Genomic DNA, 17,159 nt, shown 5'->3' with positions numbered 1-17,159 from the left:
ATCTTAATCTAGCAACATGGGCCAGTAGGTTGCCCTTAAATAGCATAGGGAGAAAAGGAAAAGTGTATTTTACCTCGTATTGCTATAGACATCCATTCAGAATTTCATAAAACACAATTTAAACATTACAAGTCTAGCAATATAGAAACAAAAATGTACATCAGAATCCAAACAAATGCAAACTCCTGTACAAGGAATCCCCATTGTAGACATAGAAACACTATAGAAATTAATAACATGGTAAAGTATCATACTTATACATTAGAATAAAAAAGTGATAACGTCAAAGTCACACAGAGTTAGCCCAAGGGGGGGGAAAAAAAAAAAAAGGTTATTTTTAAATGCCCTCAAGGAAAGCAGGCGTCTCCTTTCTTTTAAGCCTATACAGTCTTACATAACTTCCACCCAGCTTTAAGAACAGGTGTATGAATATGGAGGTTACCCATCTTCTCGTAGGGAACAGAAAGCAGCAACTGCGGCACCTACAAGTTCATTTCTGCTTTCAGTAGTCATGCCTTTGTGAACATACAGCCAAATTGAGGTACCATATATCATGATGAAATGTCGTTCGAAGGACGTCGCCATTCAGGAAAGTTTGTTTTATTTAAGTCAGACACTGAAACTACTTGCTTGTGATAATGTCACATGTTCCACTTGTAAGATTGTCATTAGCACAAATTTGTCAACTCTTAGATCTATTTAGACTTGAATGCTACATCGAAACCAATAAAACGCATGGTTCATACTCTGCATCCTCCTCACTACCTGCACAAACACACGTGAGGCTGCGACACACAATTACACATTGATGTCAGGTTGGAAACCTATTAGAATAACTTTCAAGATACACCTATATCAGAGTGTAGCGTCATAAACTGCTGGTATTCCAGTTGGGGAAAGGTAGAGCTCCTCGCCCAATCACCATCGTACTTGACGAGTATTCTTACTGGTTCCAACACCAGTTCATTTCTAAAGGCAGTATCTGCTTGACTGAAACGCTCAGCCTCCTGTCCTGTAAAATGCATGCTTTCACAGTTCATCCTCTAGCTGGGATATTCAATCCACGTTTTAAAATTATGATTCAGACAATAATCCCCATCAGTTTCCACATATACACAGCCCCAACGTGTTCCATCCTGCACCAATTAAAAAGGTTATAAAGCCCAATACACTTCACTATAGTATTGCTGCAACACAATCTGTAAAAGGTTTTAAAAACGTACAAACACATACCTACACGGTGCTACCCCCCATTCCCACCCCAATTTCCTACATACATCAAAAAATTTAATAAAAAAAAAAAATCAAATAAAAATAGGACCATGTTAATATTCAAAGCTGTAAGTGACCCTACTTTCACCTGACTGCACGGATCTGAATGCAATCTACCTAAAGCGTCCTGGCTCAGTTTTAAATATATGTACAGAAACGTGCAATTGACCCTTCCTCCCCAGTCACAAGCAGGCAAGCTGGATATTGCAAAAACTAATGGCACAGGTTAGGTTTGTCTTATGCACAGGTAAAATAAAAATAAAAAAAGCTGTAGATATGAACACTGTCACCTCAGCCATCAAGGAGCATTTCATAACCCCTTCAACACCAGGATGCCAAAAAGCATATATAATCGGCAGATAAGACCTCAGTGCTACTGCTGCATACAATTATATCTGGCACAGACCGAAGACTGGTGGACCCCCACCTGGCATGAAGGGGCTAACAAGCAGCAAAGCCCAAAAGCAGCATTAATACTCCCCCCACAAAATACATATATATAGAACTTCCACTATCCCAGTGAGGTATATTTTGTTTGCGTGTGGGAAGAAAAAAAAAAAAAAAGGCAGAAGCTGGAGAAAAAAAAAAACAAGTGCTGGTCAAACCTATAGCCATGCTGCAAAGTAAAGGTGGGGTGAAGGGACAGAGCAAACCATAACAGTAAGTGATCTGAGGTATTTACAGAGATAACAATGAATAGCTGGCTGGCATTATCACATTACAGAACATTGTACGGGTCAAGACGGCACTCTACAGACTTTACTGGTCGCCTTTCTGAAACAAAAGGAGCAATGCAGCAACATGGGGGTAGACAACAAATTAGTGGGCCCTGCGACATGGAAGGGGGCGAGTTAAGTTCAGAGACACCTCACAGCTTAAAATTGCTGGTATAAATGGTGAGGTTTCTACCGACTCATGGCTACTACGCTATGTTAGTCATTGAACCAATGAGGAGTTATGTGCCAATAACAGGGCCTGCCCCGCTGGCAGAGAATCCCAAAATGTCGGTAAGCACCGGGTGCCTGAGCATCTGTGGGCAGCATAAAAACACGATTAAGACTAAAGAGAAACCCCTCGGCTGCACCAGTCGTTTTAAGACAGAAAGGGGGGGACGCTACATATACAACAGTTACACGTAGAAATGCTGTGTGAGGCTATGAATAGAATTATTGCCAGAAAGTATTCCAAACCCTCAACCCTTCCTACAAGAGTAAAAATTGTTATCAAATCACAGCAGCATAACACGGGCGTTTTCATGTGCTGGCAAAATACTTACATTTCGTTTGGATGGGAAGTGGATGTCTCCTGGGGAGGGCAGCAGGAAAAAAAAAAAAGTAATGGCAATCTGCATTTTTTTAAAAACCAATGGCAGTGTGTGCCACGTGGCCCTTATATTAAAATCTTATTTATATTACACATTCATTTTATACAGAAAAATCAATTCATTTGCAATATAGTGCAATAGTCTTGCAGCTCATACACGCTAAAAAGTATAAGTCTGCAATGGTAAAGAACCTGACAGACCTCAATACCTGTAAAAAAATTAAAAAGGTATCTTACAGTAAAGACTAGACCTCATTTAGCAAGTTTATGGCCCCACACAATTATACTTTACCACTTATGTATGGTATATACTCGCAAAGCAGCATGTAGTTAAGACAAAGTATGTCAACTCTTGCTGGAACCAAGGATGGAGAAATGCTGGCGTTCAAAAGGAAAAAAATTATTCAAAGAAACATTTGGAGCAAAATCGTCAGATATCTTGCAAGTTTGAGGTAAAGATTCAGTCCAATGCATTAGAAGACAGTTTAAGTTTTTGATATACTTAAATAAACATTTAAAACAGACTATTCCACAACTTTCCTCGATTCGGATCAGACTGTGAAGAGATTCAGTGCAAAAAGTCCAAAGTGTGCTGGTAGGAAGCCAAGAGTGCCATTCCTGACAATAACAGGAGACTGTTTCAACCATATGTTTTAGGGCTCTGAGGAGAAGGGAGTTTGGTGCGGCATCCTGCTGCTGTCAGGCGAAGTACATTGTATGCTGGGTGTCGTGATGAATCTGAACTGCTTTGGCCAGAGCTTGAGGATCACGGCCGTTGCTTTGTCCAGACACGTGGCTTCCCTCGGCACTAAGAACAAAACATTACGTTAAATTAGAAGGCAACCCCATCGCTCAAACCATAACCATTCTACCAATTCTCAAAATCCTAGGTTTATTTTCTTTAGTTTAACAGTATCTCACTGCCGATTTAGTTGCTTGTAGCTTAGAATGATTTAGTACTCGCTGTAATAGTACTGATTTTTCTGTGGAGCTTGTGAAAGGTTAGGGCCATTTATGGTTTCAGCAATCATTGCCATTAAACCATAATAAAACTAGATTAAACACTCGTACTAACAGGTCTTCTAATCCCTAAAATGTGTCTTCCCACACCATGCCTCTAGGGTCTGTGAGAAGTGTCTTCTTGTGAGGCATTTTATTTTTTACCTAAAACAAAGTGTACCAGAACCCAAAGTCACACAGTGAAGCCTACCAATACATACATGTAACTCTCACTGGAGGTCAATTATGCAACCTACAAGTTCAATACAATTGAGATCTCACTTCAGCTCTTGCATCATTTTTTAAAGCTTTGAAAATTGCAGTACAAAAGCTACTAATCTACCACCATAACCTTGTATACACTGTTAAATGTGCATCTGAGGATTTGTTACACAGTCTAGGCACCTTCCTGAACCCCCTGTAGCTATGCTCAAAGCAAAGTCTACATTACACCTGAACATCACTGTTTTCAAAACCAGCCATTTTTTTGGGTTAACTCTTACCTGTCAATTACAAGTGTCATGGAAGTATAAAAAAGGTCGGTCTCCTGGCACACAATTAAAGAGGTTGTCCAGCCTTTACAGAGTGATTACTGACCATCAGGATAGTCCAACACTAGCAGATCAGAGGGAGTCCAACACTGGCTCCACCACCAAATCAGCCGTTTGTGTACCTTTGTTGCCAAAAGTCAGAGTTGGAACTATGCAGCAGCTTCACTTTTGTAGTGGAGGGAGCTTGTTAACTATAGCGTTGCTCCCACTGCAACTGGACAGCCCCTTTAAACAGGTCAACAAAAACTACTGCCAAGGGACAAAACTTGCGTGTTTTTTTTTGTAATATCAGCCAAAAAAGGAGATTTTTGTATAACTTACCAGTTAAATCTCTTTCTCGCTCTTCCTTGGGGGACACAGACCTTGGGTATAGCTCAGCTCCCTAGGAGGCGTGACACTAAGTAAAACTGTTAAGCCCCTCCTCCATCAGCTATACCCTCAGCCTGGAGATAGAGGCTACCAGTTGCGTGTCCAAGTAGTGAAAGGAAAACAACCAATAACAGGAACAACCAGCCAGCAACCCAACGGGGCGCCAAACCATAACCCTGTAACCAAACACAGAAGGGTGGGTGCTGTGTCCCCCAAGGAAGAGCGAGAAAGAGATTTAACTGGTAAGTTATACAAAAATCTCCTTTTCTCGCCCATTTTCCTTGGGGGACACAGACCTTGGGACGTTCAAGAGCAGTCCAAGAAGGGAGGGACCACAAACCCAAGGCGGAACACCACCAGAGCATCAGGAAACCGCTGCCTGCAAAACCAGGCGGCCCAAATAAGCATCCGCTGATGCATGCGTATGATCTCTATAGAACTTTGTGAAAGTGTGCAGAGAGGACCAAGTGGCTGCCTTGCACAACTGTTCAGCCGAGGCCCGATGCCTCTGCGCCCAGGAAGCACCGACTGCTCTGGTGGAATGAGCAGTGATGCCGAAAGGCGGAGCTCTGCCCTTGGCTCGATAAGCCTCAGACACCACCAGTTTAATGAAACGGGCAATAGCCACCTTGGAGACCGCCAAACCCTTGCGCGAACCCTCTGGAACCAAAAACAGGGAGTCTGTGCTCCGAAAGGATCCGGTGACCTCCAAGTAAATCCTCAACGCCCTGACCACATCCAGACGGTGCAGTTCCCGTTCTCTGGGGTGGGAAGGAGAGGGACAGAGCGACGGAAGGACGATGTCCTCATTGATGTGAAAGGCGGAAACCACCTTTGGCAGGAAGGTCGGGACAGGCCGAAGCACAACCTTATCCTGGTGGAAGACCAGGAAAGGGTCGGAGCAAGAAAGAGCCGCTAACTCCGACACCCGTCGGAGAGACGTGATGGCCACAAGAAAGATGACCTTGCAGGACAGAAGACGAAGGGAGACTTCCCGTAAAGGCTCGAAGGGGGCGGATTGGAGCGCCGAGAGCACCACATTCAGGTCCCAGGAAGGAACTGGAGGGCGGTACGGCGGAACAGAGTGAGCCACCCCTTGTAAGAAGGCCTTAATGAGCCCTAGAGGGGCCAGGGGACGCTGGAGAAGAATAGACAGGCGCCGAAATCTGTCCCTTCAGAGAACTGAGGCCCAGCCCCAGGTCCAGGCCCGACTGGAGGAAGGACAGGAGTGTGGGAAGGGAGAATCGGAGAGGAGGGATGCTCCGGAACTCACAGAACCCCAGATAGGACCTCCAAACCCGATAGTAGATCCTAGAGGATACGGGCTTACGAGCACGGATCATGGTGCGGATTATGTCCGCGGAGAAACCCTGTCGCGTTAAGACGGCGGTCTCAATAGCCACGCCGTCAAACGTAGTGAGCCTAAATGCTCGTGGAAGATCGGTCCCTGAGAGAGAAGGTCTTCCCTGGAGGGCAGTGGCCACGGTGCGTCTGCCAACAGCAACATTAGGTCGGCGTACCAAGACCGGCGGGGCCAATCCGGGGCGATTAAAATCGCGGGAACGCCTTCTGCCGCGATCCTCCGAAGAACCCGTGGCAGGAGGGGAAAAGGAGGAAAGACGTACAGAAGGGAGAATTCGCGCCACGGAAGGACGAGCGCGTCGGCGCCGTAAGCCTTCGGGTCCCGTGCCCTGGCCAGGTATAGGGGGACCTTGTGGTTGAATTTGGAAGCCATGAGGTCCACGTCGGGGCGACCCCAGCGAAGACAAAGGGCTTCGAACACCTCTGGGTGCAGGGACCATTCTCCCGGGTCGATGGTGGACCGGCTGAGGAAATCCACCGCCCAGTTGTCCACCCCCGGGATGTAAATCGCGGATAAGGCCGGCACGTGCGTCTCCGCCCAGAAGAGAATGAGGGTCACCTCTTGCATCGCTGCAGCGCTGCGAGTGCCTCCCTGATGGTTTATGTATGCCACAGCCGTGGCATTGTCCGATTGGATCCGAACAGGGTGGCCCTTCAGTAGATGGGTCCAGTGTCTGAGGGACAGAAAAATCGCCCTCAGTTCCAGAATATTGATTGGAAGTCTGGACTCCGATAGAGACCAAACGCCCTGGACGGACCGGGGAGGGAAACCCCCCCCCCCCCCCACCCCCGTAAGCTGGCATCGGTGGTAATCACCAGCCAGTTCAGTGGGAGGAAGGACTTCCCCCTTAGAGGGATATGCAACCACCAGCTGAGGGAAGCCCGAGCCAGGGGAGGCAGAAGAAAGGTCCTGTCCAGACTCCCCGGTGATTTGTCCCAGGCCGACAGAATTGCCCTCTGAAAGGTGCGGGATCGGAATTGTGCGAACGGCACCGCTTCGAAACAGGCAACCATCTTTCCCAACAACCGCATGCTGGATCTGAGGGAAGGGCGGTGATGACGGAGGAGACTGTGAACCGACCCGCGAAGGGCCAGACGCTTGTCCGACGGGAGGCGGACCTCCGCCAACTCTATCCAGGAGCATCCCCAGGAAGATCAGCCGTCTGGAGGGGAGAAGGGAAGACTTGGGGTGGTTGATAACCCAACCGAACCGCGTCAGGGTCTCCAGGGTGAGTTCCACACTGCCAGATGCCTGAGAGAAGGAGGGTGCCTTGACCAGGATGTCGTCCAAGTACGGGAGAAGAAAAACACTTCTTGAACGTAGAAGGGCCAAGACAGGGGCCAGGACCTTGGTGAACACCCGAGGAGCCGTCGCCAGACCAAAGGGAAGGGCGACGAATTGGAAGTGATCGTCCCCCACCGCGAAGCGCAGGAAGCGGTGATGACACGGAGCAACCGGAACGTGGAGGTATGCATCCTGAATGTCGATCGAAACCATGAAATCCCCTCTTTCCAGGGAGGCTACTGCGGACCTGAGAGACTCCATCCGGAATCTCTGCAGTCGGAGAAAACGGTTCAGGCGTTTTAGGTCCAAGATCGGTCGCACTGAGCCTTCCTTCTTGGGAACCACAAAGAGGTTCGAGTAGAACCCCCTGAACCTTTCCGTCGGAGGCACGGGGGCGACGACACCCTTGTCCATTAGAGAGCGAATGGCCGCGAAGAAGGCGGCCGCTCGTACGGGATCCCGCGGAGGACGGGATCGGAAGAAACGGTCTGGCGGAATGGACGCAAATTCGATCTTGTATCCGCAAGATACAATCTCGAGCGCCCATGCGTCTGAGATGTGGGCCCGCCATACGTTCCTGAACAGGAGAAGGCGGCCCCCCACCCGGGTGGGTGTGGGCGCACCTTCAGGCAGAGGGCTGCTGGCCTGTGGGAGCCCGTGCAGGCTGGGACTTGCGCCAGGTAGGTTGCGTCCGAAAAAACGGCTTCTTGCGTCTATCCTGGGCTGGGCCAGAGGAAGAAGAATTGGCCGCGGGTCTAGACCCGGTGGTCTTGCGAAAGGACCGAAACCGGGACGAACCAGCGCGACCACGGGGGGCGCCCTTTGGCCTGGACTGGGGGAGGTGAGTACTCTTCCCACCCGTGGCCTCTGATATAAGTTCATCCAGACGGGTCCCGAACAGGCGGGAACCCGTAAATGGTAGGCCGGCCAAAGAGCGTTTGGAAGCGGCGTCCGCCGCCCAAACCTTCAGCCAGAGTTCCCTCCTGACAGAAACTGCCAGGGCAGAGGAACGGGCAATGAGGGCACCAGCATCAAGGGAGGCCTCACAGACGAATTTTCCGGCCTGAACAATTAGTTGGGCTAAGGAACGGAGGTCCTGAACAGGGACGTCCGACCCTAACTCCCGTTCCAGTTGCAAACCCCATTCAGAGACCGCTTTACCAACCCAGGCGGAGGCAAAGACCGGTCTAAGGGCCGAACCAGAGGCAGTAAATATGGCCTTGGAGAGGGATTCCGTACGACGGTCCTCAACAGACTGGAGGGAAGATCCGTCCTGTACCGGAATAGTAGTGCTTTTGGACAGGCGAGCCACGGGAGGATCAACCTTAGGCGGGGATGTCCACGTGGTCACAGAATCCGCTGGAAAGGGATAGCAAATGTCCAGCTTTTTGGGTGTAATAAAGCGGACGTTAAGCCGGGTCCAAGCCTTGGATACCACAGAAGAAAAATCAGTGTGTATGGGAAAAACCTTGGAGGCCTGTCTGGGGCGGAGAAAGGACACGCCGGCCTGTTCGGAGCTGGGGGGGGGTCATCGTGTATCTGAAAGGTATCACGGATGCTAGCGATAAGATGCCCCACCGCGGACGCCAATTTGGACGGAAGCTCTGAATCCATGTCCACTTCCGAATCCGCCAGTTCAACCTCAGAAAGCGTATCCCTTTGAGAGGATAGACTTGACTGAGCTCGTACGCATGGCGGAGAGAGCGAAGCATCTGGAGAAGATGTGTGCTCAACCCTTGAACGTTTGAGTATGCCGGGCCCTGAAAGATTCGCTGGGAGGCAGGGAACCAGTGGGGGCGGCAGAAACGGTAGTCCCAGTGGGGGCGGCAGAAACGGTAGTCCCAGCGGGTGCGACAGGGATTGTGGCAGCCTGCGGGAGAGGCGGTCTATCCACGAGACGGCCCACTACGTGTGTAAGGCTTTCCACTGCCTGAGACAGAGACCTAGCCCAGTCAGGGGGTTCAGAGGCACCGGGGGTCGCAGCGGGAAGCGGGCCCTGCACCGGGGCCTGACATGCAAGGCAATGCGGCTCAGATTGCCCACGCAGAAAAAGTTCCTTACAGGCGGTACAGGCATGGTACCAGGGTTTGGGGGCACCCGTGGGATCTGACATGCTGAAAGGTGGTTGTACTCTAATATAGAGACCACAAAGGGTTATAGCAGCTATGACCAGGATGGTTAGGAGAGGGTTAACTGTCCTACCAGTGCCACAGAAGAACGTCAGGAGTAGAGATGGAGCAGATCAGCAGCAGAGAGCAGCAACAGCAGTGAGCCAGCAGATAGCGCCCACAGAAGCCGAGCGATGTACACAGGAGTTTAGAGTCCCCCACCGTGTCTCAGCTTCCTGTCAGGAGTGAGGGAGCGCGGGAAATCTCAGCAGAATCGCGGGGAAACAAGCTCCGCCCCCTCCAGTGCTTGCTCCGCCCCCAACATGACGCGCGCGCAAGCCACGCCCCCTGCTGCCGAAAATGCTCTCAGGGCTAAGAAGCAGCCAGATGCCAGAAAATAAAGGGCCCGCAGGCCCCTAGAGTGCGGCGATTTGCCCAGGTGGGTGACCTTCTGCCACCAAGTCCCCTGCTCCGCCGAGAAACGAGCTCCGCCGCGATCTGCCCATGTCGGGCATAAGCCCCGAGGGGAGCTGGGGAGGGTCTGCTTGAGCGCTCAGAATAAGCGACCACGGGTGCCCCCCTTACCCAGAGGGGTAGGTGCTGCAAATAGGGACGGGGTATGGGCTGGAATAGCCATCTCACCGAACGACGTCTTCACCCTCAGTTCCTTCCAGCAGGGTCGCCCCTTCAGCCACTGGCACCGCAGTGGCAGGAAGCTGGGAGAGGGGCTTGGCGTGCGGGCGACCCCCTAGCTGGCGGGATGTAGGGGAGCCATTGCTGCCCAGATCCTCCTATTGCTTCTGTGGGGGAGGCAGCAGTGCAGATAAGTTGGCACTGGCGCAGCTCAACCCCGGGAGAGCAGAGAGGTCCAATGCGTCTCTGGTATCCCTAGGAAAAAATAAAATAAAATTAGAAAAATATAATAAATTAACAAGGAGAAAACAGCCCTGCAGTAGCAGGGAGTGTCTTGCCTCCTTGGACACTAAGCTAAAACTGGTAGCCTCTATCTCCAGGCTGAGGGTATAGCTGATGGAGGAGGGGCTTAACAGTTTTACTTAGTGTCACGCCTCCTAGGGAGCTGAGCTATACCCAAGGTCTGTGTCCCCCAAGGAAAATGGGCGAGAAAGCTGATTATATTGTCACTTTTTAAGCTTAGACAGTAGAGGAAAAGGTCAGTGTTCTGTATGACCATTTTCTTAATACTTAATGTGTGCCATTATTAACCAAGCACGGTTTGTTAGTTATTCTTGTACTATCATGTGTTATTCTCAAAAGCAAATTATATATTTAAAGAAAAACAAAAAACACAGATGTGTCCAAATTTCAGACTAACTGAAAAACAAAAAGGTACTCACAACAGGCACACTGATATTACACTGATGAACGTGACATCACTGGCCTAGAAAGAGCCTGCAACGCTCAACAGCATTTTCAAAACAGCTGATCAGCAGTGGTGCCAGGAGCTGGACCCCCACTGATCAGCTATCGATGTCCTACCCTGAGGATAGGCCACTGATATCAAAGTCCCAGAACACCCCTTTAAGAAAAATGGTAAGTACTACCTATAATTGAGAACACAGGCAAATGACGACAGCTGTTAGAAATATAACTGCTCACCTATCATGATCTTTGTCCACAAGATGGTATCTTGCTCGGAAAGCAACCAAACGAGCATAGTATGCAGGAGCTGGGATAGAGACTGAGCGAGTACAGCGGACATATGTGTGACACAGCTGGTAAGTTAGGAGCTGCAGCTCATCAGCCGTGAAGCAGTTATCATCCCAAAGAACTTGGTAGTGAGATGGGCGACTTGTTCCCTAGAAGAACACAATATTCGGCATTAAAGAACCAGAATCTCATGTCAAGAGTCAAAAAGCATATAAATATAGCAAATGGCATACCTGAATACCAGCATGGCTACAGAGATAGAAGTCAAATTCTGATGGATGTGTAATGGTGCTGTCTACCGTAGTGCCCGCTGGCACGTTTCCACTTTTTCCCACCTAACAAAACATACAGATCTTCTGTAAAAACACAGTATGCATTATGAATTGCTTACTGAAAAGTGTAGCATGAAGTCAATAGCATATTCTCTACCATACCAATAATTGACGAACTACAAACTGCATAATTTAGAAGTTCATTTAACGTACAATTAATAAGATGTGGAAACCTTTAGTACTAGACACTGTTTGGGGGGGGGGGGGGGGGTTGAGAATCATTGAGTCTAATACTTCTAATTATACTATTTCTAGTATTTTATTTAGATTGCGATATAAAAAAATGCTTAGGCCTAGTGACTGATCCACATTTTTTACAGACTGCACAGAGATCATTTCTGTGAGTCTGCTAAATAAAAAAAAAACACAGCAAATGGATGTCATGCGTGTGCCGTCTGCATCCGTGTATCTGTTTGACAAGTTATAAAACATGTCCTATTCTCCGTATTGCAGATTTATAGTAATGGGAGTGCGAAAAATGTGGCATGCACATGGGTCGGTATTTCACGGATCCATGGAATGCAATACGGACACAGTCACGTGCATGAGGCCTTATAAAAGGAAAGTTACAGAAATGTGTTTTTACATGCTATAAAGGGGATAATAGATCATTTGTTTAGTAGCTGTCCTTTTGCGTTATAGTTCTGTAAACGTACCCTCTCAGTTTTGTCAGAGCAAAAAAGTCTGGTATGATGACGCTTTTGAACAACAATGTATGTAATACCAGGTCTGTAATCCTCTTCTAGACTTATGCAGGCTTTCCGAATAGCCATCAGCTCTGGCCATGCAACCTACAAAAAATTAAATAAAAAAAGTTGTTTTTTGAACATTCATGGATAGGATGCAATTAAAGTAGTGATATTACTATATCTATACATCTATATATCCATATATCTACACACATATATATACATACATATATACACACACACACACACATATACACACACCCCCAAGTTTGTGAATTTTCAGGCCAAGCTCTGTCAAGGCCAAATTATAGGAGTATTATAAGTTTATATACAAGAATAAAGGATGAAGCACACAACTTTCTATAATAAAGCCAGACAGCCTAATTTCTAGTAAAACCACAAAAGTTAGAGACTTAAAATTATTATAATGCAATATAACTCATTTCAGTTACTAGGGAGCAAAAAAAGTTGGCATGTTGCAGGTGGAGAATGACAATAAGTGTATGGTTGATCTTCTTTAAAAGGGGTCATGAGGATAGGCCAGTACTATCTGGTAGGCAGAGGTTTGACAACTCACATCCCTGATAATCAGTTGCAGTAACCCACTCTGTCGACTGCACAATGGACAGTGCTGAACAGTTCTGGCACTGGAGCTACTGCACAACAGCTGATCAGCAGTGGTGTGGGGTCGGATCACCGATTATCATGTAGTGATGCCCTATCCAGACAACCCCCTTTAATGGCTACCATAAAATGCTTTAAGCATACATTACACTCTGTTCCAAATGCTCATTGGTCACATCCTAGTGTTCAGCGAACTTGTGTTTTCAAGTTCAGCATACAAGGTTCGTGTTATCTAAGAATTTCATTATGGATTCAGCTACCACGGACCATAAGTTATGGTGGCATCCGTAACGGAATTCTTCGATAACACGAACCTTATACGCCAAACTTGAAGATACAAGCTTCGCTCATCCTTAGTCACATCCCATTTTCAGATATTTCAGACATTAGTAGCGGAATAAAAAATAAATAAAACTGTTGTCCGATTATTGAGCTCTCTTCAAAGTTACATATGACAAATCTGTTCTCCAGATATGCTGTACTTCTTATGCTTTCATACAAGATTTCTTGAAACAGATGGTTATGTTCACACTACATTTCTCTTTAACACAACACTTTTTTTTGGCTTACTTTAAATTCCATTATAAAGTAGAAGCAGAAATGAGAGCTGTGGATATCATTCTTTAGAAGTTAAGATGGCCCCCATTTCCACTGGCTCTCAGACAGACAATGCCTTATTTACTCAAGTTGGAAATAAAGCACAAAGGGTTTGCCCATCTAAGAGGACCCTCTTCCCTGATGTGTTATATGACGTATGCTGTACTGATGTTAATGTGAAGCCATTACAAGATGGCGCCGGTAGTTAGATCTTTACATAGATCACATACTAAAGGTTGTAAAATAGTGCACAATGCGCAGAAGCTAAGTGTTCTTTCTTTACTTATGTATTCTAGCCAATGGAACAATGCCACGAGCCTCAGGGGGATGCCCCCTCTGATGTACTTGTATACTGCTCAACTTCCTGTAAGAAACAACTACTTTGCCCCTGTCTGGCATCAGTGTGGTTTCTTCCATACATGTAAAATCCTAGGATTACGCTACTAATTTGGAGCAGCAGAGCAAACATCTTTGGCTCTGATTTAGAGCAGCTTTAACAGACACTTGAGGTTTTAATACATATTTAGATGTAAACTTGCCACACTTTAGGCTTCTGTTTTGAAGAGGTTTTCCTATAGTAATGTTACAGCATACTTGTAAGAAAAATACTAGATTAGGTTACACAAATTCCAAAAATGTGGTGTGCAAAAAGGCAGATACTAAGGTTACTTTCACACTGGCGTTTCTGGGTCCACTTGTGAAATCCGTTTCAGGGCTCTCACAAGCAGCCCAAAACGGACCAGTTCAGCCCCAATGCATTCTGAATGGATAAGTATCCGTTCAGAATGCATCAATTTGGCTGCGTTTGGCCTCCGTTGCATTTTTTAGACGGTCACTAAAACTCAGCTTGCTGCGTTTTGGTGACCGTCTGACTATGCGAAGCCAAACTGATCCGTTCTGACTTACAATGCAAGTCAACGGGGACAGATCCGTTTTCACTGACAATATGGCGCAATGTAAAACAAATCTATCCCCCATTTACTTTTAATGCAAGTCAAGACTGAGCCGTTTTGACTTAGACTTTGAATGAATAATGCAAACGGATCTGTTATTAATGGATACAAGAGTTTGCATTATTTGTGCAGATCCGACTGTGCATCTACAAGACAGATCTGCACAAAACGAGTGTGAAAGTATCCTAAATTATGCCACCTCAACTATCCATTCAAAGTGCGATAATTTAATTCTATCGCAGAAACAGCTCATTGGTTTAAGACAATAGAATGGTATAACAGAATGGATAATGGAAAAGGGCATGGTCACAGAGTGGTGCTTAATCTGATTAATTTACTAAGGAAACAACCATAAACTAATATTAGCTGAAGATTGCAATGCTTAAAACAATCAGAAAATCAGCTACTAGTTAAACTGATTCCCTATCCTCAGAATAGATCAATATCTGACACCCGACACCCCCACTGATCAGCTGTTGAAAAGTATACATTAGTATACCAGACAGTACACTGTATAGCGGCTGTGCTTTGTATTGCACATCAGTCCCACTCACCTGAATGGGACTACGGCACACAAAGGCCCATGTGACCAATGGCTGCAAAGTTGCATGCAGAACTTGCATGAACAGCCACAACAGCTGACTTAGATCTCCACGATTAGAGATTGACCTTTAAATTAGTCATTGCCAATTTATGGAAAAGGTTGGAAAGTGTTAAACATTTGTTTTAAAATTATTCCATTTTAATTCCTATCTGTAAAAACATTTTTAAATAAAAATATTGCACTTTTCTCTCTGGCCATGGAGCCTTGCAATAGGTTGACACTTCCTGTTCTGTACAGATTTCTTTTCAGTGGTCATCTCATCATCATAGGCAGGGTTACAATGAGGAGTAACATCTTCTCATCCCCAGTGACATCTGCACATCAAAAAGCATGCCCGCAACACACTCACATAAAAGCCAAAAAGTTGCTTTCTGATTGTCTAAAGGCTTTTGAATAAACCCTACTAGGTCCTACTTCAGACGTAATTACTGTATTTTACTGGCGTGCTACTGATTGTTTCTAAACATTAGAGGGAAAATTTGATGAAAGCTACACCCACCTGTTTCATCTGACCTTCGGACACCCCACCACGGTAATAGATAATACGCGTGGGCTTGAACCGAGTTGACTTATAAAACTGGATGAGAAGCTCCCGCACCATGTTGCTAAGGTCTTGAATGACTTCCTGACTATACAACAGCTCTTGGGTTGTCTCCTGTCGGGAAGTCTGCACACGCACGGTAGCACAGTAGCGGCTTGGATGACCATCCATGCTGCCAACTACAGCAGCAATCGAAGGCTTCTTGCCATCCCCAGCAGGAGGATGAGTTACGTCTGCACCCAGGAATATAACTGGCTGCTGGAACACAGTGGGCCTGCAAACACAAATATCAGTTTTAGAGTCAAATTTAACAGACATCAAATACTAAAAAGAACAATTTTCTGCATATAAAAATTTTGCAGCAATTTCTAACAATCTTCGCATTTCAACTTTCATACTAGACAGTGCTCATGTGCAAATTAAGTAGCCATATTTTCAAGTAATAATCAGGAATAAGTACAACTAAACAATTTACTAATCAACATTCTAAGCAAGAGATTGTCAAATTGTCAAGTCACTTACAGAGTTGAGCGGACACCTGGAAGTTCAGGTTCGACCGAACTTCGCAAAAAAGTTAGTTCGGGACCTGAACTTGAACAATAAAATGGCTCTAAAAAAAAAGTCATGGAAAGGGCTAGAGGGCTGCAAAAGGCAGAAACATGTGGTTAAGAGCATGGCAAGTGCTCTGCAAACAAATGTGAATAGAGAAATTACAAAACAAAATACATAAAAAAAATAATAATCTTCATCCAGGAAGAGGAGATCCAAATGGAGTAGGAGGTTAAGGAGGCGGTGGATGTGGCAGTGGAGGTAGCAAACACTTTTTTCAAATTTGGTTAGACCCCAAACGATTTGGGAAATATAAAAAATAAAAACAGAGAAAGTTTGCTGGAGTAGAACAATGGCTGGGTGAGGCCGGTATACATGTCTATTCTGCACAAGTTACAGACAAGTCCTGTGGGATCCCTGCCTAGTTAATTTTAATGAACATGAGCTTGTCCACATTGGCTGTGGACAAGCGGCTGCGCTTGTCTGTGATAACCCCCTCCTGCCGCGCTAAACACACGTTCAGACAATACACTGGCTGCAGGGCAGGCCAGCACCTCCAAGGCGTAAAGGGCAAGCTCAGGCCATGTGCCCAATTTGGAGACCCAGATGTTGGAGGGGGCAGACCCATCAGTCAGTACGTGTAGGTGTGTGTGCACACATACTGCTCCACCACGTCGCATGTCCCCATGACATCCACTATCCAACTAGATATTTTCTCCATCAACTTTTGATGTTTTTATGCGCCTACCATGGTGATCACATGTAACGGGGAATCAGGGTTCCATGCCAGAGAGGCAGCCCGAGAAAGTGATACTACATCCAAGGGAGGTCAATCTGATTGGGTGGAAATGTGGGACAAGTTATTAAATTAAGCACATGCACCCGGCAAGGGATGTGCATCAAACCGGATAGGCCCAGAGCTGTTACAAGGATTTCCCCCATTATCGCACACCACCAGGAAGGGCTTAAGGCTCACTGGCACCAACCACTCATCGGTCTGTTGCGTCATGCCTGTCCACAGCTCCTGCGCGGTGTGGGGTTTGTCCCCAAAACAGATAAGTTTTAAAACTGCCTGCTGCAGTCTACCATTTACTGTGCTTAAGTTGGTGGTGAAGGTGTTATGCTGACCGGATAAGGAGCCGGTAGAGGATGAGAAAGCGGAGGAGGAAGCAACAGGAGGCAAAGAGAAACGCCCTGCAATCCTCGGTGGTAGAAAGACATGCGCCAAACTGCTATCCCCGCCTCAGGCCCAGCTGCCACCGCATTTACCCAGTGTGCTGTTAGGGAAATATAACGTCCCTGTCCATGCTTACTGGTCCACGTATCCGTAGTT

The 17,159-nt window shown here is 46.7% G+C and overlaps 1 protein-coding gene across 1 annotated transcript in view; it reads right to left on the bottom strand.

The window, feature by feature from the left end:
- Positions 1-1,801: 1,801 nt before the first annotated feature.
- The window catches only part of AGO4 (argonaute RISC component 4), a 78,098-nt gene continuing 62,740 nt past the window's right edge, over positions 1,802-17,159 (bottom strand). Inside the window, exons 14-18 of the mRNA XM_044287641.1 lie at positions 15,236-15,551; positions 11,926-12,060; positions 11,171-11,272; positions 10,887-11,086; positions 1,802-3,403 (exon numbers count right to left, since the gene is read on the bottom strand). Coding sequence (XP_044143576.1) covers positions 3,295-3,403; positions 10,887-11,086; positions 11,171-11,272; positions 11,926-12,060; positions 15,236-15,551 — 862 coding nt within the window. The 3' untranslated portion in view covers positions 1,802-3,294. The remainder of the gene's footprint in view (positions 3,404-10,886; positions 11,087-11,170; positions 11,273-11,925; positions 12,061-15,235; positions 15,552-17,159) is intronic.

Source organism: Bufo gargarizans, chromosome 3 (assembly GCF_014858855.1).
Source record: "Bufo gargarizans isolate SCDJY-AF-19 chromosome 3, ASM1485885v1, whole genome shotgun sequence".
NCBI lineage: Eukaryota > Metazoa > Chordata > Amphibia > Anura > Bufonidae > Bufo > Bufo gargarizans.
This window is presented reverse-complemented; position numbering and strand designations above follow the sequence as displayed.